The sequence below is a fragment of the Leiobunum rupestre genome, chromosome 2 (assembly GCF_980474605.1).
Source record: "Leiobunum rupestre chromosome 2, qqLeiRupe1.1.hap1, whole genome shotgun sequence".
NCBI lineage: Eukaryota > Metazoa > Arthropoda > Arachnida > Opiliones > Sclerosomatidae > Leiobunum > Leiobunum rupestre.
Genome location: NC_143385.1, coordinates 71961847 through 71989596, shown reverse-complemented (window position 1 = coordinate 71989596; position 27750 = coordinate 71961847). Strand labels below are relative to the sequence as shown.

The 27750-nt window shown below is 33.2% G+C and overlaps 1 protein-coding gene across 9 annotated transcripts in view; it reads right to left on the bottom strand.

Annotated features, from left to right (window-relative positions):
- sd (TEA domain transcription factor 1 homolog scalloped) overlaps positions 1-27750 on the bottom strand; it is a 77933-nt gene that overhangs the window by 47405 nt on the left and 2778 nt on the right. For all 9 annotated transcript variants that reach the window (XR_016478572.1, XM_090166311.1, XM_090166313.1 and 6 more), the window contains exon 2: positions 1414-1907. Coding sequence is in view for 8 of the 9 variants with exons in the window: in XM_090166311.1 (XP_090022437.1) it covers positions 1414-1618 (205 nt within the window). In the remaining variant the exon portion in view is untranslated. The remainder of the gene's footprint in view (positions 1-1413; positions 1908-27750) is intronic.

The window sequence follows — 27750 nt, the reverse complement described above, 5'->3', positions numbered from 1 at the left end:
CGAATACTTTACAGAGTTTATACAACTATTGACGAAACGGTTTCCCTGATTTTTCAGAGTAACTAATTTCAGGAATGACATTTGAGCTAAATTGGGTTCCATATTACAATACATAAAAGTAATAACTTTAATAAAATCTTTGATAAGAAAAAAATATTGATGTAAATTTTTACTCTTTAGGCCAAACAAGTTTCTAAACCCTAATACATTTCCCTCATTTCCCTAACTTTTCCTAAAAATAAAAATTTCCCTTATATTTCCCTAATTTTTACTCAAACCTTTACTAAAAAAATATATTTCTCTAACCTTTCCTAAAAAATAAATTTTCCTGATCCCTGACCTTAACTAAAAATAGGAATTTCCCTGACCTTTACTAAAAATAGGAATTTTAGTCTTTTACTGCAAATATAAATTTCCCCGTCTTTTACTAAAAATGTGAATTTCCCTTATTTTACTGTCGACGATCTCTTTCCCTGATATTTCCAGGTTTTCCAGGCCTGTATGAACCCTGCTTTAGATTTGTATGGGTAGTGTTTTTATCGTCAGTTTTTATGTTTTAGATTCACACAATTAAACTACGCCCCCAACAATACGATCCGATTCATATGTTTCTTACGTAGCAAATAAATGTGGGTGTGAAGACTAAAAGTCACCCTGAAGCTCTTCCAGGAAAGTTTTAGGTAAAAAAAAAAGCCTTTTTTCCAAAAAGTAGCGTGGGAAATTCATAACACTAATTAGCGAAATTAATTTCATATAGAATAAAAAAGGGTAGTATGTACTAATAAAATTATTAGTGACGACTAGTTCATAAGAAACAACTGCGGGAACGTGTAAGGCAGTAATACCAGTCGATAAGCAACTGCTGGGAAGTGCAAATTAATAGATAATATTTCTACATTATCAATTTACGTAAGTAGATTACATTTCCGTAAACTAGTCGATAAACAAACTATGAAGGTAGTGTAAACCAGTTGATAAACAAACAACGGGGTTAAGTGTAAAACTAGTCGATAAACGAACAACGGGGTTAAGTGTAAAACTAGTCGATAAGCGAAAAACGGGGTTAAGTGTAAAACTAGTCGATAAGCAAACAACGGGGTTAAGTGTAAAACTAGTCGATAAGCGAACAACGGGGTTAAGTATAAAACTAGTCGAAAAGCAAACAACGGGGTTAAGTGTAAAACTAGTCGACAAGCAAACAACGGGGTTAAGTGTAAAACTAGTCGAAAAGCAAACAACGGGGTTAAGTGTAAAACTAGTCGAAAAGCAAACAACGGGGTTAAGTGTAAAACTAGTCGAAAAGCAAACAACGGGGTTAAGTGTAAAACTAGTCGATAAGCAAACAACGGGGTTAAGTGTAAAACTAGTCGATAAGCAAGGTAATGGTTCGAATTAAAGGTCCAATGTACTCACCATACATCTTTCCCTCGTCGGAGAGAATGATTTTGCGTCGTCCGCAGGGGGGGTAGATGGCGAGGGCTTCCTGGAAGCTCTGTTCGATGTCGGGGCTCCAGACCCCCTCGGCGTCGCTGCTGGCCGGATCATTCGACTTGGAGAGGCTGTCCTTGCTGTTGCTGTCGTCGGAGCCCGGGCCCTCGGGGGTCGGTGGCCCCGGCATGGTGACCAGCGAAGGGGTCGTGGTGGGGCCGAAGGGGGACGGGGGGCCGCCGCAGTCCGGGGTCGAGGCCGACTGGGGCAACGAGGGGGGCGGGAGCCCACCCAGAGACGCGACCGGGAACTCCGAGAAGCCGCCGAACGCCGACGCCGCAGTCCACGAGGCGGCGCTGGAAGACAGGGGTTCGCGGAGGGCGCCTTGCGAAGGACGAAGCCCCGCCGGAAGTGGGAGGGGCCTGTTGCCGGAAATGCTGACACCGCTGGAATTCCACGGCGATTGAATGGTGGCGGCTCTGCGAAAAGACAAAAAAAAAACAAATATAAAGTTACTATTTAAATTTCGTATCACGTTTAAGACTAAATAAAACCAGCGATATTGTTTCGAAATTTAACGATGAAATTATTCTATTTACATAATTATATTTATCGGGAATTGTATTAATTGCAATGACGTCAAATCAGTCTATAACAGTGGCAAATTTGGCTAGTAATGCCGTTACACGTGACAAAAACAATTACATTTTTAGTCGCTTTAAGACAGTTGAATTTCGAGAGTAAGATGACCCTTTACGGCGTTTGACGTTTAAAAGTCCATGTTCTTTTTTGGAACACAGAAAAACACATGAAAGATCACGAATCTTTGTTTATTTTTTTATGGTTAATAACACTCAACTAAATTTAACATGATAGGTTAATTAAAATATTGTTTTAAGGGTAATAAAAATTCAGTGAAAATTCTGTTTTTAAGTGTTTAAAATGAAAAGTTAAAATACGGTTTAAATAGTAACCAGTTAAGTTATTTAATATATATAAATATATATTAGGCTCCAAAATGGCAACCAAGATCAAAGCAACGCAATTGAACTTCGTTACATGTATAAAAATTGAATTAAAATTAAAATTTTATAAAAAGAAGATTAAAACAAAATATTTTTTAAAAACCAATTTGAAAATAGATAATTTTTGCTTTAATAAATTGCTTTGGAACCCAATAAAAAGTAGGATAAACTTAAATCAAGCGAGGTAAATACACCTACATCACAGCCAATTTCATAAACTTCTAACAGACCCAAAAAAAACGCGGAGGGTAAAACATATTCCTAGCAAAGTAAACTAATCAGCGCCCCTTAACGGTGGATTTGAGTCGCCTTTATTCGTATCAGTTTGAACTTATCAATACGCAAATAAAAAGCCCCGTACCAAACCCGGTTAAAACGTTAATGGGTACTTGGACGTTAAACGGTCCGCTAGGTACTCTAAATAGGGGTATTAAACGTCAACTTAACGCTATAGCGAAAACGAGAGGAGGGGTTGAGAGAAATTACCGCGTAGCCGGGAGAAGAGAGATAGATAGGCAGGAAAACGGTTGTCATGACGACTGAAAACAACCCGTCAAAACGACGCGCCCCCTCGTGCCGCAAATAGCACGTGCGTTTCTACTTCAACTTGTTGAGCGCGGGAAGATACGACCACTTTAACTTGACAGCGCGTTTTAAAGGGCGCTTTCCATTTCTCGGCCGTAATGCGATATCGTCAACTTAATTTGTCCAAAATGGGCTCGTGTGTTTTTGCCATTTTTCAAATAGATTAGGATATCAGTAAAGGTTCGGCTTTTTAAACTATTTTGGAAACCCCCCCAAAAAAATGTGAAAAACCTGAAATACTAGAACCGCATTGAAGGAGACAATATTATTATTTTTTTGTTAAAGTGTGACCATAAGTCCATAATTACGTTCCATAAGTCAGTTTAGTCAAAATAAATACTGATGTTCACATTTCTATAGAATGTTTAAAGAAGCTGATAAAAAACCCTAGAAATTTCGGAGGTATTTTCTACAGAAATTTTTATTGAGCACCCTACGGAAATCTTTATTGGAATTAGAACTTAAGAACCATTTCCATAATACTCTACAGAAATTATATATCAATGTATTGTAAAATTGGCTAAATTTCTATAGACACTATAAACATTTATATAGACACTAAAACAATCTTTGGAGATATTTATAATGTGCACAAAGTTATAGATATTAACAGAGTTGCCACAATATTTTTCAACTCATATTCCCTGACCATTTTTAAATAGCCCGGCTTTACCCTGTTTTTCTAGACCCATTTTCAAATAGCCCGACTTTACCCTGTTTTTCTAGACCCAGTTTCAAATAGCCCGACTTTACCCTGTTTTTCTAGACCCATTTTCAAATAGCCCGACTTTACCCTGTTTTTCTAGACCCATTTTCAAATAGCCCGACTTTACCCAGTTTTTCTAGACCCATTTTCAAATAGCCCGACTTTACCCAGTTTTTCTAGACCCATTTTCAAATACCCCGACTTTACCCAGTTTTTCTAGACCCATTTTCAAATAGCCCGACTTTACCCTGTTTTTCTAGACCCATTTTCAAATAACGAATTTTCCCTGGTTTTCTAGACCCATTTTTAAATTTCTAGACTTTAACCTGTTTTTCTAGACCCATTTTCAAATTCCCTGACTTCTCCCCGACGTGTGGCAGCACTGTATTACGTACCGCTACGTCTCAGCTTTGACCATCTTGTAAAGTATAACTGAAGTATTTAAAAATATTATAAGCCAGACAATCTAGAAAAAACAACAGTAGTGAAAAAAAAACAATACATTTATATCACAGCAAATAAATTAATTTATCGCTTATAGCAATCTTCGAGAGTAGAGTGCGAACCGGCAATCAGACAAAAAACAGTACGTCAAATAAATAGCGAGAAAAAATGCATATCTGCACGATAAGGGTAGATGCGCAAAAAGGCACCAGTACAACGTTTAAAGGTTTCGCCATTGATTACAGAGCATAACGCCTACCCACCTACTCATCAACGAACGCCACTACACTTTTCAGACTAATCACATCGGACGGGACTCGTAACGACACACTAAAATTAACCACCAACTTTTTTGTGGCGCCATCATTTGCTCGTTAATGTAAGCTTTGAGGTCCCTGTATAGATACAATTATTCCTAATACGTCGTTATATATTTCATATTTTATTTAAATAATACATTATTAAGAACTTATGAAGTTTCAATTTGTAATAATTCGTAAAATAATTTAACTAAATATTAATTTCCTAAGAAACTTCAAAGCTATAATTTTTAATCATTCTTAATTCGTTTAATATTTTAACTAGATTTTCTTAAATCGTTTAAAAATATAACTAGATTTTCTTAAATCGTTTAATATTTTAAATAGATTTATTTAAATTGTTTAATGTTTTAACTAGATTTTCTTAAATTAAAGACAATAAAATCTCTATTTCGTAATAGTTGCTAAAATATTTAGTATTTTAACTAAATTTTAATTTATTAAGAACCTTAAAAGGTTTATTTTTAATTATTAATAAAATATTTAGTATTTTAAATAGTTTTAATTTTTTTGAGAATTTTAAAACCTTTTTTGTGATAATTCGTTAAAGATTTTAAGTATATATTAATTTAGTAAGAAAATTAAAAGCTCCAATTTTCTAAATAATCAAAATTATTATTAGACACCTTAAAAACTCTATTTTGTAATAATTAAAATATTTTAACTTAAGTTTAATTTATTAAGAATTTGTAATATAATTCTTAAAACTAAATATAAATTTAGCTTATAGGAACTGAAAACAGGTGTCACTTCACTCGGCTTATAAAACATTATCAACATTTAATTCCGAGTCCTTTTGGATGCAAGTGGTCTGAGCTTTGATTAAAAAATATATCAAACCGCTTTGATAACAGAAAACGTAGGCCTTGTCTTTGGAGCTTCTTAGAATTCCAAAATAGATTCGCCAGAAATATTTAAAGAAAGCCCAGCGGAAAAGAGTGTGATGTCTGATTGGCTAAGAGCCAATGACGCGACATTTCGACACGCCTGAAAAACACCGAACGCTACAAATCTTTTTCGAGTCGCTACTTCGGATATTTTTTCTCTTTTGGCACCGAATTTTACGATTTGAGGGACGATAGAAACGAGTGTGGAATATTGGGTTTTCAAGGGATTATAGAGATTGGTTTTTTTACATTAAATTGTGAGTAGGAAATTTCAAAAACAATTTGATTCATATTAAATTATACGATTACCATTAATTACTATTAATTATATAATCATAAAATAACCATTAATTATATAATCATAAAATAACCATTAATTATATAATCATAAAATAACCATTAATTATATAATCATAAAATAACCATTAATTATATAATCATAAAATAACCATTAATTATATAATCATAAAATAACCATTAATTATATAATCATAAAATAACCATTAATTATATAATCATAAAATAACCATTAATTATATAATCATAAAATAACCATTAATTATATAATCATAAAATAACCATTAATTATATAATCATAAAATAACCATTAATTATATAATCATAAAATAACCATTAATTATATAATCATAAAATAACCATTAATTATATAATCATAAAATAACCATTAATTATATAATCATAAAATAACCATTAATTATATAATCATAAAATAACCATTAATTATATAATCATAAAATAACCATTAATTATATAATCATAAAATAACCATTAATTATATAATCATAAAATAACCATTAATTATATAATCATAAAATAACCATTAATTATATAATCATAAAATAACCATTAATTATATAATCATAAAATAACCATTAATTATATAATCATAAAATAACCATTAATTATATAATCATAAAATAACCATTAATTATATAATCATAAAATAACCATTAAATAATATATTATATTAAACATTAGAAAAAAATTCATTATATTGTAACTAATTTCAAATTTAAAACTAACTATGTAATTAAAAATAACTATTTAATTAGATATTTTAAAATTGGTACGGCAATTTTTGACACCAATCGTAAACAAAGTTAATAATCTTTTAAGTTTTCAGCAGTAGTTAATAAAGCCGGGATTAAGAAAGAAATGAATTTTGCATAAATAAATAAAATGAAGTAGCTCCAACATTAAATAGTTCTAAATATAGAAACCGTAACAAGTCGGTCCAGCCTTTAAATACCTGTTTCACGTCGAATGTGTTTGGAGATTTCCTAAAGCGTGTCATTACTATATTGATGTCTCATCTCAGATACGAGTCTATATAAAGCCACCTAGCGGTCACCGCGAGAAGCTCTTTAAATTAGGGGTTTCAAATTGTTCTAATTTATCCTAAAACAAAGAGTCTAGTTAGCAGACGACGATTTAGTTGTTTATATAGAACGCCTGAAGCTCCAACGCATTGTAACCCGGCCACCTGAATTAATGACTTTGAAAGTCGCTTGATGACTTAGGCCTAAGGTGGTGCCTAGCTGATTATTATTAATTGAAAATTGTAGGAAGTGTTGTAAAGTTCAGAGTACCCACCGCGTATAAAGTAGCTTTTACAAGCGTCTGATCGCTGTTTATAGATCATAAAACATTCCTTAGACAAGAATAACCGTGTTAAGACTACAGCGACTGGAGTGACCATGAAATGGGAATTTGACGTGTACGAGAAATCATTTGCTCCGTGCCGTTGCCATGGTGACGTTCTACCTCTTTCCGCCACCGCACGGAAGGCAACTCGAGCACGCGTTAAAAATAAACCAGCGATAAAATTTAACTAATTTCATCCGTTACTTATCAAGAGATGAAAAGCATTTAAGGAATAAAGTTGTATTCTTGAGTTAAACGAAACAGAACGCGTTGATTCGAAATAAATTCTCGAAATACCTCCGAAAAAATGTACACATTCTCGAAATACCTCCGAAATAATGAACACATTCTCGAAATACCTCCGAAATTATGAACACATTCTCGAAATACCTCCGAAATAATGAACACATTCTCGAAATACCTCCGAAATAATGAACACATTCTCGAAATACCTCCGAAATAATGAACACATTCTCGAAATACCTCCGAAAAAATGAACACATTCTCGAAATACCTCCGAAAAAATGAACACATTCTCGAAATACCTCCGAAAAAATGAACACATTCTCGAAATACCTCCGAAAAAATGAACACATTCTCGAAATACCTCCGAAAAAATGAACACATTCTCGAAATACCTCCGAAAAAATGAACACATTCTCGAAATACCTCCGAAATAATGAACACATTCTCGAAATACCTCCGAAATAATGAACACATTCTCGAAATACCTCCGAAATAATGAACACATTCTCGAAATACCTCCGAAATAATGAACACATTCTCGAAATACCTCCGAAATAATGAACACATTCTCGAAATACCTCCGAAATAATGAACACATTCTCGAAATACCTCCGAAATAATGAACACATTCTCGAAATACCTCCGAAATAATGAACACATTCTCGAAATACCTCCGAAATAATGAACACATTCTCGAAATACCTCCGAAATAATGAACACATTCTCGAAATACCTCCGAAATTATGAACACATTCTCGAAATACCTCCGAAATAATGAACACATTCTCGAAATACCTCCGAAATTATGAACACATTCTCGAAATACCTCCGAAATTATGAACACATTCTCGAAATACCTCCGAAATTATGAACACATTCTCGAAATACCTCCGAAATTATGAACACATTCTCGAAATACCTCCGAAATTATGAACACATTCTCGAAATACCTCCGAAATTATGAACACATTCTCGAAATACCTCCGAAATTATGAACACATTCTCGAAATACCTCCGAAAAAATGAACACATTCTCGAAATACCTCCGAAATAATGAACACATTCTCGAAATACCTCCGAAATAATGAACACATTCTCGAAATACCTCCGAAATAATGAACACATTCTCGAAATACCTCCGAAATAATGAACACATTCTCGAAATACCTCCGAAATAATGAACACATTCTCGAAATACCTCCGAAATAATGAACACATTCTCGAAATACCTCCGAAATAATGAACACATTCTCGAAATACCTCCGAAATAATGAACACATTCTCGAAATACCTCCGAAATAATGAACACATTCTCGAAATACCTCCGAAATAATGAACACATTCTCGAAATACCTCCGAAATAATGAACACATTCTCGAAATACCTCCGAAATAATGAACACATTCTCGAAATACCTCCGAAATAATGAACACATTCTCGAAATACCTCCGAAATAATGAACACATTCTCGAAATACCTCCGAAATAATGAACACATTCTCGAAATACCTCCGAAATAATGAACACATTCTCGAAATACCTCCGAAATTATGAACACATTCTCGAAATACCTCCGAAATTATGAACACATTCTCGAAATACCTCCGAAATTATGAACACATTCTCGAAATACCTCCGAAATTATGAACACATTCTCGAAATACCTCCGAAATTATGAACACATTCTCGAAATACCTCCGAAATTATGAACACATTCTCGAAATACCTCCGAAAAAATGAACACATTCTCGAAATACCTCCGAAATAATGAACACATTCTCGAAATACCTCCGAAATAATGAACACATTCTCGAAATACCTCCGAAATAATGAACACATTCTCGAAATACCTCCGAAATAATGAACACATTCTCGAAATACCTCCGAAATAATGAACACATTCTCGAAATACCTCCGAAATAATGAACACATTCTCGAAATACCTCCGAAATAATGAACACATTCTCGAAATACCTCCGAAATAATGAACACATTCTCGAAATACCTCCGAAATAATGAACACATTCTCGAAATACCTCCGAAATAATGAACACATTCTCGAAATACCTCCGAAATAATGAACACATTCTCGAAATACCTCCGAAATAATGAACACATTCTCGAAATACCTCCGAAATAATGAACACATTCTCGAAATACCTCCGAAATAATGAACACATTCTCGAAATACCTCCGAAATAATGAACACATTCTCGAAATACCTCCGAAATTATGAACACATTCTCGAAATACCTCCGAAATTATGAACACATTCTCGAAATACCTCCGAAATAATGAACACATTCTCGAAATACCTCCGAAATTATGAACACATTCTCGAAATACCTCCGAAATTATGAACACATTCTCGAAATACCTCCGAAATTATGAACACATTCTCGAAATACCTCCGAAATTATGAACACATTCTCGAAATACCTCCGAAATAATGAACACATTCTCGAAATACCTCCGAAATAATGAACACATTCTCGAAATACCTCCGAAATAATGAACACATTCTCGAAATACCTCCGAAATAATGAACACATTCTCGAAATACCTCCGAAATAATGAACACATTCTCGAAATACCTCCGAAATAATGAACACATTCTCGAAATACCTCCGAAATAATGAACACATTCTCGAAATACCTCCGAAATAATGAACACATTCTCGAAATACCTCCGAAATAATGAACACATTCTCGAAATACCTCCGAAATTATGAACACATTCTCGAAATACCTCCGAAATTATGAACACATTCTCGAAATACCTCCGAAATTATGAACACATTCTCGAAATACCTCCGAAATTATGAACACATTCTCGAAATACCTCCGAAATTATGAACACATTCTCGAAATACCTCCGAAATTATGAACACATTCTCGAAATACCTCCGAAAAAATGAACACATTCTCGAAATACCTCCGAAATAATGAACACATTCTCGAAATACCTCCGAAATAATGAACACATTCTCGAAATACCTCCGAAATAATGAACACATTCTCGAAATACCTCCGAAAAATGAACACATTCTCGAAATACCTCCGAAATTATGAACACATTCTCGAAATACTTCCAAATAATGAATAAATTATCTAAATACCTTATCGATTTTTTTTTAAATACCTCCAAAAAATTAGAAAAATCTAGAAATACCTCCAAAATAATAAATAGATAAATGTAAAGTTGTCGAAACAGTTTGCTTAATAATTCAAGGCTCAAAGTACTCAAATCCGACCCCCATGAAAACAAATTAGACACGCGTGATACGGCTCGTTGGAGCTTTGTAAAGCGTTAAACCCGGGAATCGAGTTAGCATTGTTGATTTTTGCGAAAACTCTAGCGTTTTAAAAACATTTCACGACACACGACAAAATCAAAATAAATATCAATTTATTATCCGCAAGAATGTCTTCGGCTACCTGTTTTCCCGTGATTCCCTCGGTAAAACCACACCCCTCCAACCGTTCACATTCTCCGTTAACACTAATATATTCTTGGAAACTGACAAAACAAACAATTCATTTCCTCAAAAAAAAAAACTTTTATAAATCGAAAATTTATTTCGTTATCAGGAAGTTTATAGAGACACTGGGGTATTATGACTTCAAAACTCCGACAAAAAAATTATCAAACGGCAAACATCCGCGTATAAGTTCGGCTAAATATCAATCATAATCTAACGAATGTTTTTTTTCTTTTGCGTGGTCGCGTCACAAAACAAGTTGCCATAAAGGTCAAATATAGTCCGGCGCTTAGATTGCCAATAACAATATTAATTGCACGATAATCGAGTTTTAAATTCCAGAATTTTAGTATTAAAAGAGTTCTAAATTCCAGAATTTTAATATAAAAAGAGTTCTAAATTCCAGAATTAATTTATTATTATTATTATTATTATTATTATTATTATTTGAGTTCTAAATTTCAGAATTAATTAAATATTTTTTGAGTTCTAAATTTCATAATTAATTAAATATTTTTTGAGTTCTAAATTTCAGAATTAAATATTTTTTGAGTTCTAAATTTCAGAATTAATTAAATATTTTTTGAGTTCTAAATTTCAGAATTAATTAAATATTTTTTGAGTTCTAAATTTCAGAATTAATTAAATATTTTTTGAGTTCTAAATTTCAGAATTAATTAAATATTTTTTGAGTTCTAAATTTCAGAATTAATTAAATATTTTTTGAGTTCTAAATTTCAGAATTAATTAAATGTTTTTTGAGTTCTAAATTTCAGAATTAATTAAATATTTTTTGAGTTCTAAATTTCAGAATTAATTAAATGTTTTTTTGAGTTCTAAATTTCAGAATTAATTAAATATTTTTTGAGTTCTAAATTTCAAGGTCCTCTATCTTTGGCAATGGCGTCAACCGAGATGAAATTAATATCCATTATTCCCTTTATCGGAGTATAGTTCCGGCACGTCTATGATGAACTAAAAAGAATTGTCAAGATTCCCTCGCTAGGGGTCACTTAAAACCGGGAATCGATATATTACTGGGTAATTTTTGTTAGGATGTCGCTTCTTATTCCGTTTGACGTATTACGCGGATATCGACATCACGTGCAAAAAAACGAATTTTGTTTTGTTCGTTTTTCCTTAACGACAGTTTCTTTACATTTCCTATTTTTATTTTCTAAATTTTATTCAGTTTCCCTAAGGTAGAAAACATTTAACCTGCCTTAAAACTTGGATAAATTATACAAGTTTTGATATGCTATTGTTTATAAGGGGAAATCCCCTTTAGAAAAAAAATATAAAGAGTAACTAACTGAAGTACTGCAAAATTATACTAAGTAATAAGCAGGTAAAATGACCAAACCAACCGCTAAACATGACTGGGAAAATGACCAAACCAACCGATAAAGATGACTGGGAAAATGACCAAACCAACCGATAAAGATGACTGGGAAAATAACCAAACAACCGATAAGCACGACTAATTATGAACCAACTATCCGAAAAACAGGTTTAATAATAACCTAACTAACCAACAAACAGGACTAATGATAACCAGAATAAACCGGATAAATATTTTAGATTGCAGCGGATTTCAATAGACGCTAAAAGAAATTATTCGCTCCAAAATAAAAACCGTCAAAAGGAAGGGTTTTTAAATTAAAAACGCGTGAATCTCGATGATATCGCCCATTTTTTCGTCGCACGTGTAATTATTTATTCTGATAATAAAATAGAATCACGTGGGCTTAGCAATATTTATCTGCATTTGTCTTAGCCAATAAGATTATCCCTTCCGAGCAAGCACGCGCCAATTTACACAATGAACCGATGAAGATTTTCAAATCAATTTCTTTTAAGATCTATAATCGACTTCAATTGGCCGAACCAGTTAAGATGTTTAGCGATTACCAACCGATAAGCGTCGATTACGTAAGAATCCGCTAACCGATAAATCAGACTAACATATGCTATAAACTAAGCGAGAGCAACGAAGTCACCCAATCTAAGCAATCGCGCGGTCCGGGAAAGTGGAAACTGTAACCCATAAAACTCCCAAAAGATATTCAAAACAGTTAAGTCACACACAAAAAAATGGCCACATCCAGGACGTAACAAGAAAATCCCTTATCCACCAGAACATTATCTATTTCATCTGCAAGAAAAGGCGGAACAGTTCATATTTTACATCACTGCAGGTAAGATAAGGTGAAGAGACACCCAAGATAAGGTGGAGTTGACGGCGAAAACGGAAACATTGCTGGAGCTTGCTCAAGAAGGTAACCTCCCCCCCCCCCCCCGCCATCAGAAATGGGCATTTTTTTAAATTTTATTCTCAACTCACAATCTAACCCGTACTCATTTTGGAAAATATAACGACAGGGTTCGTACCAAATTTCCTGAATTAATTGACAAATTTTCCCTGACCATTTTTGTAGAATAAATGTATGGTTTGAGGTACAAATCTTGAAAGATATTTTCTTTCAAAAATGTATTTTGGAATCATTTTAAAATTCCCTGACTTTTCCCTGGCCTTGTGGCCCCAACTTTTCCCCGACCTTTTGGAATCATTTTAAAATTCCCCGACTTTTCCCTGAAGTTTTAGAATCATTTTTAAATTCCCCGACTTTTCCCTGGCCTTGTGGCCCCGACTTTTCCCCGACCTTTTGGAATCATTTTAAAATTCCGACTTTTCCCTGAAGTTTTAGAATCATTTTTAAATTCCCCGACTTTTCCCTGGCCTTGTGGCCCCGACTTTTCCCCGACCTTTTGGAATCATTTTAAAATTCCCCGACTTTTCCCTGAAGTTTTAGAATCATTTTTAAATTCCCCGACTTTTCCCTGGCCTTGTGGCCCCGACTTTTCCCCGACCTTTTGGAATCATTTTAAAATTCCCCGACTTTTCCCTGAAGTTTTAGAATCATTTTTAAATTCCCCGACTTTTCCCTGGCCTTGTGGCCCCGACCTTTTGGAATCATTTTAAAATTCCCCGACTTTTCCCTGAAGTTTTAGAATCATTTTTAAATTCCCCGACTTTTCCCTGGCCTTGTGGCCCCGACTTTTCCCCGACCTTTTGGAATCATTTTAAAATTCCCCGACTTTTCCCTGAAGTTTTAGAATCATTTTTAAATTCCCCGACTTTTCCCTGGCCTTGTGGCCCCGACTTTTCCCCGACCTTTTGGAATCATTTTAAAATTCCCCGACTTTTCCCTGAAGTTTTAGAATCATTTTTAAATTGCCTGACTTTTCCCTGGCCTTGTGGCCCCGACTTTTCCCTGACCTTTTGGAATCATTTTTAAATTCCCCGACTTTTCCCTGAAGTTTTAGAATCATTTTCAAATTCCCTGACCTTTTGGGATCATTTTCAAATTCCCCGACTTTTCCCTGACCTTTTGGAATCATTTTCAAATTCCCTGACCTTTTGGAATCATTTTCAAATTCCCTGACCTTTTGGGATCATTTTCAAATTCCCCGACTTTTCCCTGACCTTTTGGAATCATTTTCAAATTCCCTGACATTTTGGAATCATTCTCAAATTCCTTGACTTTTTCAGGTCGTGTACGAAGCCTGAACGGTCACGCTCAGATTATTTAGTGAGTAATGCTGGTTCATATCGTATTTGGCTCATTTTCATTTGTCTCGTATAAGCTCCTATTGGTATAGATTACAGCTAAATAATAATCACGCTCTTTACAGAGCTGTTTTGAGAATATCGCTGCCTCGTATTCTAAATTACTGGCATTAAAAGTCGCTAGATGACTTGGACCTAAGATGGTGCCTAGCTAATTATTGTAATTCAATGATCATATTGTAATTAAACTGTCTCAATGCTCAGACTCACAAACGAGCTCCAAAAAGAGCAGAACCCGCCCATCTAGATCCGAATAAAATTTTTGTCTTCCAAAATAAAAGTAGCGAGGGGGTCCTCTACGTACACAAACACCCAGATAGAGGTTTTAGCGCAAAAGACACGGAGGGGGTCCCCTCAGCCCGAAATTAGGCGGAGGGGTGCGTGCGGAGAAAAAGGTTCCAAAAAAAGAGAGATGAAACGCAGCGGGCCAAGTTGGAGTTTATTTTCTCCTCGCAGTCAACAGGGTCATATTTTTAGCCCGGCCCATACATCAACGTCCTAGGAGAACAGACCTTTCTGGCAAAGTTTCAACCCCAAAACCACCCAAACTTGGCGGAAAGGGGGAGGGCGATATTCGTCTATTTCACGCCCCCCACCCGGGGTACCCTTACGCCGTATAGTCGACCGTATAATATACCCTCCGCAGGGGTTTCTTTTGCCAAGAAAACAAGATGGACAAAGTGTACTGAGGAAATTTCCCCGAGACAATTGCCATAGTTTTTATTTCATAGAAAATTTTGTACTGCCTGTTGCAACTGCTCCAGAAAATAGCAGACGACTTTACAGATTTCTTTTCGGAAATATTTTTATTCTATTGTTCTCATTTTTTAGGCGTTTTCCATGATTTTACTAACTTGGAATTTTCTAATACTTTAACGGGTTTTTAATTTATTTTTTACCATTTCAGGATTATTGCTTTTAGATTAATTTATAAACAATTTTATATTTATCATATTTTAAACTATTTTCTAGTTATTCTATTTTAAACAATTTTATTTTTATAATATTTTAAATTATTTTCTATTTATTCTATTTTAAACAATTTTATTTTTATTCATTTTAAATTATTTTATTTTTATTCATTTTAAATTATTTTATTTTTATTCAATTTTAAGTTATTTTATTTTTATTCTATTTTAAGTTATTTTATTTTTATTCTATTTTAAGATATTTTATTTTTATTCTATTTTAAGATATTTTATTTTTATTCAATTTTAAATTAATTTCAATTACTTTAAAATTTTCGGTTATTAGATACTTGTGGGATTGGTATTTCTTCATTGAAACGTAGAGGGATTTGAGGGAATTTTTTATCGAATTTCAAGAAAGACCCGAAATCATTAAAACGACGAATACTACAACGAAACCTGAATGTTCAAGTTTCACACCCGTCTCCATTAAAGTGGTAGGATAAAAACGGGGAGAGTCGACTCCGATATTCGTCATATCACCACCACGCTCAATTTGTAGCATAATTAAAGCCAGTGGAAGTTACTCTAGCGAAACTGTTAATTTTTGCAAAGTGTTGGGAGCGAAACGGCAGTTAGAACCTAGCTTCGCGGTGTTATTTATAGAACACATTAAAAAAATAATTTGGGACCGAGGGCGAAGGGAGGGGGGGGTCGGAAGTAAGGGGACGTCAATGTAGATTCTAAATGGACCTATCTTCATTATAAACGCTCACGAGATTTGTGTCAAGAATATATTTATATTTTAAGAGAATAAGATTATCGGGCATTATATAGTCTTGTTCTGCCGACGTCACGAGGGGTGAGGGAAAAACGTCACATGGGGGCGCTTCAATCGCATCCGAAGACGACCCTTTTAGCGGAACACGACGACCCTTTTAGCGGAACACGACGACCCTTTTAGCGGAACACGACGACCCTTTTAGCGGAACACGACGACCCTTTTAGCGGAACACGACGACCCTTTTAGCGGAACACGACGACCCTTTTAGCGGAACACGACGACCCTTTTAGCGGAACACGACGACCCTTTTAGCGGAACACGACGACCCTTTTAGCGGAACACGACGACCCTTTTAGCGGAACACGACGACCCTTTTAGCGGAACACGACGACCCTTTTAGCGGAACACGACGACCCTTTTAGCGGAACACGACGACCCTTTTAGCGGAACACGACGACCCTTTTAGCGGAACACGACGACCCTTTTAGCGGAACACGACGACCCTTTTAGCGGAACACGACGACCCTTTTAGCGGAACACGACGACCCTTTTAGCGGAACACGACGACCCTTTTAGCGGAACACGACGACCCTTTTAGCGGAACACGACGACCCTTTTAGCGGAACACGACGACCCTTTTAGCGGAACACGACGACCCTTTTAGGAGCTTACTGTTAGAGCGTGAAGAGTTCTATAATTTACAGTTGAAAATTTTTCATTATTTCAAAAAGCACTATATAAACAGTAACTTGCAGGTCCTGCCAAGAAATAATATTTCCGCTTATATAATGCTTGTTGAAATTAAGGAAATTTTTCACCACAAGTGTTTCCGTTTAACCAGGTAGCTTTTTTGACATAAAAAGGCTTAGCAAAAACACGACGTTCTATTTAAAGGTTAAAAGTTTCCATTATTTCAACAAGCACTATATAAACAATACCTTGCGGGTCCTGGCTCTGGAAATATTACTTCTTGACGATTTACTTGAAGATGTTTTACTGAAGCGCCTACTCGCTAGTTTTAATAATGTAAAGGTATTCTAAAATACCACAAGTACAGCCAACTTCAATAGTTTTGACACGCGCTTTTACTTTATCGCAATTGGCCAGGATAGAACTTTTACGCGAGACTAATTTTAAGAACGATTGTAGTCATAAGAACGTTTTTTTATTAAATAAAATTATCAAAATATAAGCAAACGATGCAAAAATTATATTAAAACGCAAATATCATTATTTCTAAAGTCAAATTTACGAATAACGATGAGTAAAAACTAATAGCGTCTGCTTTAGCCGCTACCTATCCAGCTTTCAATGGCAAACCAAAGGGGGGCGTTGCGATAGTTTTCGGTCTGTACAATATTTGAAAGGTAATACCAACGTAAAACCACAATGGACTTTTTAGTATAATTCCAGAGCTCCCACCAAAATCTCAAAAAAAAATAGGGAAATAGGGGATTTTTCTGGCTAGAAATAGGGTGAAATAGGAACCAAATATTTTAAAGTAAGAACCAAATAGGGACCATTTTAATAAACAAAAATAAGATCTTAATTAAAACTTTTAAAAGCAGCAAATTTTTAAAACTGACTTAGTTTTAATTTAAAAAAATGTTTTATCACAAAAATTAAGTACTTAGTTTTAATTTCTAAAAAAACTTATCAATCCCAAAAATGACTATAAATTTTTTGTAATAATTCTATCACATTAAATCGGGTTTTTTTTCGCTTTTCTACGAAATATTTTAAGCCGATGGTACTTTTCACCAAATGTACTAGAAATAGGGTGATTTAGTGACCAAATCCCGATTTTATGGTGGTTTAGGGACCTCGAAAAAAAGTAGGGGCTTTTAGGCATTTTAGGGACCTGGTGGGAGCCCTGCAATTCTGTAAACACTAGGGGTGTACAACAATTTTCAACAGGGTTGCCACAAAATTCCCTGTTTTCCCTGACCATTTTAACAGATTTTCCCTAACTTATTAAGGCCAAAATGTTTCTTTTATATTTTACTTTTATCAGAAGTTAATAAATTAATATGGACTTATATTTCAGTAAAAAGTTTATTGCGATGATGAAAAAATTAGCCAAACATTCAATTAAGGAAATAAATGATAATCGTGGAATTTGTCATAGATCTAGAGTTAAATTAGGCCTACCTTTAAAAAAAGTGCCAAGATAAAATTGAATTCCCTGACTTTTCCCTGAATTTTTACCAATTCTTAAAATTCCCTGACGTTTTAGGCCAATTTTTAGCTGATTTCCCTGACGTGTGGCTACCCTGTTCAATATATTTTACAAAAATAGGCTTTCTAGCAATGTCAATTCTAATTTCAACTTAGTTTTTAATTAGAAATTTAATTTAATTAAAATTAATTTCAAATGCAGCACTAACATTATTAACAAATTTGTTAAGAGGCATAAAACGTTAAGAAATCAATTAAAATCAATAAAAATTATAATTAAATAATAAAATCCACCCTGATTCTACGTCATTTGGCTAAGATCAAAGTGTAGTTAACCATAAGTGGCGGCGGAATAGGGGGTACAGGCATTATGGTACAAGCGTCCTGGGTACATTGTACCCTCCTAGATTTAAATTGCCTTTAAAAAATTTATAAATAACTTTTGTTTAAAACTTTCCAAAACCCCCAGAAATAATAATTATATTAAGTTAAAAGGAACCACGGCTATGGACTGCATTGTAAAGGATGATAAAATTAGCGAATAAGTAGATTAGTCCATTATGAAAGGGATAATAAAGCTAAACCCTTAACAAATTTATAATATAATAATTATATTACACACATAATATATTCATATAATTACGTAAATTAAGAAAGTTATTTAAATACTGAAATATATTAGTTATTCACTAACAAGGAGACATCCCGAAGTGTAACCCACCGATTTTGTTCAAACTCGGGGGATTGGTAGACCTTCGTGTATCATGAAAAATCCTAAAGGGAATTTATTCAATGGGCAACCGTTTTGCCATGGCAACGAAAAATGTTTTTGACAACACAAAATATTAAATTTTCCCATTGAAAATAACATGGGATTTTGACCTCAAATTGATCAAAAGTTGATCAGTTTTGATGTTTATTTTTGTCAATTTTTATCAACTTTTTCTATTTTTGGCATTTTCGAATTTTTGAAATTTGTTAAACTTTTTCACCTAGGAATCGGTCAGAAACTCAGAATCTCCTTGTAAGCAGAGCTCTATTGTCGTGAAAATCACAAGCAAATATGTCATACAAATACATAATTCTATCGGATTAAAGGAACGTTTGATTTGCGGCTGGTTAACGTCCAATTACGAATCACCTGTTATAAGCAGTACGTGCGTTCATTCGGCCGACATATCACATGGCTAACTATTACTCTGAAAACACGTGATGAACTCATCAAAATCTCATAAATTTTAACCAAATAATCTACTACACTTAATTCCTTTCAGGGAAAATGGGATAATTTTTATCATTTTATAGGTTAATACAGGACACAGATTTATTATATAGGACTATACAGGGTGTCTTGATTTGATCGGCCCAGATATTTTGTCTCCCGAACTATACTTTCTAGAAATGTGAAATTTTCAGTATGTACTCTCTCGGGGGATATCGTTGTTATTTGTAAATTTCAGAAAAATCGTGAAATTTGTTACGGTTTTAGAAGTGTTAGTATTTTAACTCTACATGGTAGACGAAAAATTTCAAGTAGTAAGTTGTAGAGCATACTCCACAACCTTTAACGGAATTGGTATGGTGGAAATCGGACATTTCGTCACTGAAATAATTGGTCATGAAAAACGAAGAAGCTGGTACAACCACGTAGCGTTCAAAAACTAACACTTCTAAATCCGTGAAAAATTTAAAGATTTTTCTGAAATTTACAATTTACAACGATCTCCCCCGATAGAGTACATACGGAAAATTTGACATTTCTAGAAATTATAGTTTTTGAGAAAAATGCCTGGGCCGTTCAAATCAAGACACCGTGTATAGGATAATTTTTTATCATTTTATAGGATATTACAGGACACAAATTTATTATATAGGAATATATAGAACTAGATTTTTTCAAATTTTGGATAAGGAAACACCTATTCATAAAACTCAAGGACTTTATAGAACATTTCAAGAAATTAAACATTAAACGAAGAAATAGAATACGTTTAAAAATATATATGAATTACAGGACCACTGCATAATGATTATAATAAATAATATTAAAAATGAATGATAATAAACCATCTAGGTTACAAAAATTGAGCATGTACCTTTTAGGCCTATTTTTCCCGACTTTTGACGTTTATTTTTAAAATTCCTCGACTTTTTACAGGGTTGCCACAAGATTCAGATTCATTAAGTTTTTAAAGACGATTTTTTTTATATATTTTAATTTTATCAGACGTTAGACAGCGTTGCCACAACATTTTCAGATTCAAATTCCCTGATTATTCCCTGACCATTTTAAGAGATTTTCCCCGACTTTTAAAGACCAAAATTTTTATTTTATATTTATATTATGTTAATAAATTTAAATGGACTTATATTTAAGTAAAAAGGTTATTGCAATGTTGAACAAATTAGCCAAACTTTCAAGGAAATGATTATCATAGAATTTGTCACAGATCTTGAGTAAAATTACTTTCAAAGTGTCAATATAAAATCGAACGCCCTGACTTTTTACAAATTCTTAGAATTCCCTGACTTTTAACAGGGTTGCCACAAAATTTTGAGATTCAAATTCCCTGACCATTTTTAAGAGATTTTAAAGCTAAATTTATAAAATATATTTGACTTTTATCAGAAGTTAATAAATTTTAATGCACTTATATTTCAGTAAAAAGGTTATTGCAATGTTGAAAAAATTAGCCAAACTTTCAAGGAAATAAATGATAATCATAGAATTTGTCATAGATCTGGTCTAAAAAATAACCTTAAAAAAGTGCCAAGATAAAATTAAATTCCCTGACATTTTACAAATTCGAAACATTCCCTGAATTTTTGGGTCCATTCTTAAATTCCCTGACTTTTTACAAATTCGAAAAATTCCCTGACTTTTTAGGTCCATTCTTAAATTCCCTGACTTTTTAGGTCCATTCTTAAATTCACTGACTTTTCCCTGACGTGTGGCAACCCTGTTTAAGGCCCATTTTTAAATTCCCTGACTTTTCCCTGACGTGTGGCAACCCTGTTTAAGGCCCATTTTTAAATTCCCTGACTTTTCCCTGACGTGTGGCAACCCTGTTTAAGGCCCATTTTTAAATTCCCTGACGTGTGGCAACCCTGTTTAAGGCCCATTTTTAAATTCCCTGACTTTTCCCTGACGTGTGGCAACCCTGTTTAACGCCCTTTTTTAAATTCCCTGACGTGTGGCAACCCTGTTTAAGGCCCATTTTTAAATTCCCTGACTTTTCCCTGACGTGTGGCAACCCTGTTTAACGCCCTTTTTTAAATTCCCTGACGTGTGGCAACCCTGTTTAAGGCCCATTTTTAAATTCCCTGACTTTTCCCTGACGTGTGGCAACCCTGTTAGACCTATTTCAAAATCCCCCGACCACCAACCCAGCTCTCCCATATCTTCTTTACTTTCGTGATGGCTGCGAAGTAAATATTAAGAAGCACAGCGGAACCGAACTGGACTACAACGCAACGAATCCTATAATTACCAGCCAGAGATAAAAAATAGTTGGTGTGAGTCATATTATAACACGTAGCATTGTTGAAATACTCGGAAAGATTTGGGAGGGGGGGACGGAGGAGGGCGATAACTTCGCACTGTTGACACCCACGTCACCCATAAATAAGACAAGACACCGCCCCCCCCCCCCTCCGCTAACATCAAAGTCCTACTTCATTTATATTAGCCCCTCTAACCCCCAAAGTCTTTGGAAGGACTTTCACCTAGACTTCGAAATGTTCACTTTGTATTCAATTGTATTGTATGTATTATTATATTATATTATACCGATTAACCAATTTTTTAATGTGTATCGACTAGCTGATACTGTAACAGGTGTTGTTTCTTTGCAAAATAAGCAGATTTTTTATTTCATTTCACATTATATTCTATGCATTATTTTATTATATTATAAATTATACATTATACGGTATGCATTATATTATAAATTATACATTATACGGTATGCATTATACTATAAATTATACATTATATGGTATGCATTATATTATAAATTATACATTATATTGTATGCATTATATTATAAATTATACATTATATTGTATGCATCATATTATAAATTATACATTATATTGTATGCATCATATTATAAATTATACATTATATTGTATGCATTACTTTATTATATTATAAATTATATTGTATGCATTATTTTATTATATTATATTATAAATTTTACATTATATTGTATGCATTACTTTATTATATTATTTTCATATTTCATTATTATATTACAAATTATGTATTATTTTCATATTTCATTATTATATTATAAATTATATATTTTTATATTTCATTATTATATTATAAATGATGTATTATTTTTATCTTTTTTATTATATTATATTACTTTTATATTTTATTATTATATTACTTTTATTTTTTATTTTAATATTATATTACTTTTATTTTATTATTATAAATTATGTATTTATTTCTATTTCGGGAGAATGACAATGTTGAGACAATCCGCGCGCCTTTAAGGGGAAGAAAAACGTCAACAGCGTGTGCTTCAATCGCGACGGAAGATTCGGGCTGATTTGACTTGTTCGGGGGCGAACGAGCTTAAGTGTTAGAGCATGAAGCGGATTGGGAGCAAAGCTACAAATTCTCGTAATACAGTATTGCTTATATATTTATTATTATATATTATTACAAAGAATCGATAACTATTTTCAAGTTATTCAGATTTCAGATACTAAAAATCGTACGGCAAAAATTAAATACTAAATCGCATAATCCTGACAACCAGAAATTTGTAGTTATTTTGATTTTAGATAAAGCTTATCGCTAAAATGAAATGGGGAACTACTGATTACTGAATTGCATAATCCTGATAATCAGCAATTTGAAGATTCATTAGATTTAACGTTTCGTAAAAAAATTTCCGTGTTGAATTTCCCGACCTTTTTTTAAAATGAATGGTTTGAAGTAAAATCTTGCAAAACATTGAATATGTATTTTTTAGAACCATTTTTTTTTTCAAATGCCCACTTTTTTTGGAACCATTTTTTTTCAAATGTCCAGTTTTTTAGGTACCATTTTTTTTCAAATGGCCAGTTTTTTATGAACCATTTTTTCAAATGGCCACTTTTTTAGGAACCATTTTTTTCAAATGGCCAGTTTTTTAGGAACCATTTTTTTTTCAAATGGCCAGTTTTTTTGGAAGCATTTTTGTTCAAATGGCCAGTTTTTTAGGAACCATTTTTTTCAAATGGCCAGTTTTTTAGGAACCATTTTTTTTTTCAAATGGCCAGTTTTTTTGGAAGCATTTTTGTTCAAATGACCTTTTTTTTTGGAAGAATTTTTCAAATGGCCAGTTTTTTTTGGAACCATTTTTCAAATGCATAGTTTTTTTTACAAAATATTCAACATGTATTTGTAATAAATGTTTCAAATATTTATTTGCTTGAATTTTTTTAAACCATTTATCAAACTCAATGACTTTTTGGAACCATTTTTAAATTCCCCGACTTTTCTAAGTTGTGTACGAACCCCGAATTTAAGTAAATTTTGCGACGAAAGTATCAAAAATACGAACGTCTACTTGGCGTTCCGGGTTCTCGCTGAAATTTAGCCCCGGCCATGAACCGCCTACTCAGTCTAAATGATTTTAATCCTGTGGGTGTTCTCTAGCGGCAACCTCTACCAATATATACCAGAAAACACCCCTGAGCTGGCCCGCCAAATAATTCACAAACTACGCTAAGCAAAGCGATACGTCAACAGTACTAGCGTAGAGGGGGATACGTTAAAAGATATTTGGGCCATATGAAGCTAAAGTGAACCAAGGTCTCTTCTCATTATAAGCCAAGCAAAAACCCGCCGAACTTTGGTTTTATCATAAATTAGCTGGAAAGACAAAATACGCAAGCGCGTTCACACCCCATTGGGTGATCTATTACTAAGGATGACGTCATCGGTTGTTGCATTTTTTCCGGCCAATCAGCTACCATAGTTTATATTTATTTTAGGGATGCACCGATTATCGGCTGATATTAACAAAGTCATCTATAACCGAGGGGCAGGTCACTTCCATTTTGGGTGCGTCTTAATCCGAGGGGCTAACCACTGAAAATGTGTACACCGATTACATAAATGTGAAAATGAGTACAGCCTTTGGTAGTGCTAAATCTGTACTCACTTACGTACTCATTTTTGTGCAGTCAAAGCTACAGGCTTGTACACCGATTACGGGGAGTGATCAGCCCCTCGTCTAAATCATAGGAAAATGATTAAATCAGAGTAATCAAGATTAAAAAATCTAATCACGATTTAAACGAGATTTAATCATTCCAATCATGATCTTATCTGTTTAATTAGATTTAATCATTTTAATTACGATTTAATCAATATAATCGGTCGAATAGAGAATTTATCATAAAAATCAAAACTAAAGTACGATTTAATCATACTAATCACGATATAATTTTTTTTATCAGTATTTAATCATTTTAAACAGATTTAATAATTTAATTATGATTAAATCAGATTTAAACATTCTAATCACGATTAAACGTGATTTAATCAACTTAATCGTGATTAAATTGAATTTAATCAATATAATCACGATTAAATCGGATTTAATCTTTTGAGGGGTGCGTCGTTAATCAAGGAATTGACCTGCCCCTCGATCATAACAGTACTGTATGGAATATATCTATCGACACCTGCATCCAGTATTTACTTAACTAATTAAGAAATAGACTAAAGCCAAGCCTTGTTGAATAACTTGCCTTTTAACGGGAAATGTCAGGTTGTGTCAATAAAATATTATCATTAGGTAGTTAATGGAGTATTTTATTATTTTTAAATGTTTTTCCTGAAAATATTTTTCGAATACCGGTATCGGCCAATATCGGCTTCGTTTAGCCGATATTGTCCGATACCGATATTTTAAAAATAGGCCGAGATATCGGTTACCGACGTATACAAACACCCCACATAAAGCTTAATTTAGTTTTGACAATTTAAAATTTTTAAATTTACAGGTTTTGCTTGTAAAATTTAAATTTTCTAGAATAAATTAAAAATGTAAACTATTAAAATCGCCTGATCTAGCGCTTAAAAAATTTAAACTCCTAAACATTAAATTTATTTAGAATAAAATTTTAAACTCCTAAACATTAAATTTATTTAGAATAAAATTTTAAACTCTTAAACATTAAATTTATTCAGTATAAAATTTAAACTCTTAAACATTAAATTTATTCAGTGTAAAATTTAAGCTCCTAAACATTAAATTATTCAGTATAAAATTTAAATTCCTAAACATTAAATTATTCAGCATAAAATTTTAAATTCCTAAACATTAAACTTATTTAGAATAAAATTTAAACTCCTAAACATTAAAAATTTATTTCGAATAAAATTTAAACTCTTAAACATTAAATTTATTTCGAATAAAATTTAAACTCTTAAACATTAAATTTATTTCGAATAAAATTTAAATTCCTAAACATTAAATTATTCAGTATAAAATTTAAATTCCTAAACATTAAATTATTCAGTATAAAATTTAAACTCCTAAACATTAAACTTATTTAGAATAAAATTTAAACTCCTAAACATTTAATTTATTTAGAATAAAATTTAAACTCCTAAACATTAAATTTATTTAGAATAAAATTTAAACTCCTAAACATTAAATTATTCAGTATAAAATTTAAACTCCTAAACATTAAATTATTCAGCATAAAATTTAAATTCCTTAACATTAAATTATTCAGCATAAAATTTAAGTTCCTAAACATTAAATTATTCAGCATAAAATTTAAATAAATTCCTAAACATTAAATTATTCAGCATAAAATTTAAATTCCTAAACATTAAATTATTCGGTATAAAATTTAAATTAAATAATATAAAAGGGATGAAATAATCAAACACACACTTCTAATAGTGCTTAAAGCCCCATTTTCATGCTCGCTGGTAGCGGATAAAAATCGTCAAAATTCGCTTCCGCCACTCGCAAGCGTGAAAATAAAGCTAAAATATCTGTTTGAAACAGATCGACGCGGAAAGTGAAAAAGTGTATAGCTGAAGCGGATTTTGTCGATTTCTACCCGCTACCAGCGAGCATGAAAATGGGGCTTTAGTCAATTTCGACTAAACTTTAAAATATTTAATAACAAAAGCGGCTAGTCTCTTATGATCAAAAAGACGACGAAAAATTTCACTTTCAGCCTCTTAAAAGCGGGAAAAAAACGCAATTTCACTCAAATTCAAGCGTTGAAACTTTCGTCAAAACAAAAGTTTGTTTCTAAACCCACCCAGAAAGAGTAAAGCGTGTTTCCCTATCTTGGAAGTTTAATAATGGCTCCGAAAACCGGTGCTCGGGTGGTTTTGGCGTAGCCTAACCTTGATTATTTCAACAGAGCGAGGAGAACTGGGTACAGGCTATTGTTTTCCGCTGTAAATTACCGTACAGGGGTACTAAATACGACCATATTGCTCGCGCTATTAAAGCAAACAAAGAGCGACTTCGTACACGTCTCACCCCCCCCCCCTTAAAAAAGGGTTCAAATCTGTTCCTTCTAATTAAACTTAATTACTCGAGCGTGAGGAACTGAATTAGCCGTAAAACAAAGTTGGCGGATTTTGGAAAGAAAATAATTATAATATAATAATAATATTGGGCCCGAAAAAAGAGTCTAATATTTTACCGAGTCTAGGCGTACGGGCAAAACTAGTTCGAACTACTTTTGTAAAACGTACAGGGAGATTTCGTGACGAGTGTACAACAGGGTGGCGGCATTTCGGGAGATTTTCCCGGATTATTTGAAGCCGCAATTAGGCAATTTTAAACCCGTCTTTGGGAAAACGATTTCTATTTGAAACCAAAATAAAATTATCTGACTTCTCCTTGACTTTTATACTAATTTTCAAATTAAAATTCCTTGAACATTTTAAAAATATTTTTGACATTTTTAAAGCTAAAAAAATGCAATTTTGAACTTTTACGAAATTTTCAAAACCAAATTCTATGACTTTTCGGGTCCATTTTTAAATTCACTGTTTTCCCTGACGTGTGGCAACCCTGTAATAATAATAACCAGCTAGGCACCACCTTAGGCCCAAGTCATCAAGCGACTTTTAATGCCTTTAAACAGGTGGCCGGGTTACAATGCGTAGGAGGGTGGTGGCAAGCCCTTCAAGCCAACATCTCCCTACACTCACTATTACCGTTAACCGCTACAAGTTAAGGTGGTTTCAGACTTTCAGTTTTAAAAAAAAATTAGACAAGTCAAGTTGGTGGTCTTTGTGTAAAAATTTATCAGAACGTATAAGAAACTAAATAATAACAAAGCACATTATTTTGTCTTTAAAACATTTCAAAATTAGATTTCCTGATTTCTCAACAAATATTGGGAAACCGATTTCCCTGATATTTTCAGGTTTTACCATGGATATTTCTCTAATTTTTTCAGGTGCAAGGG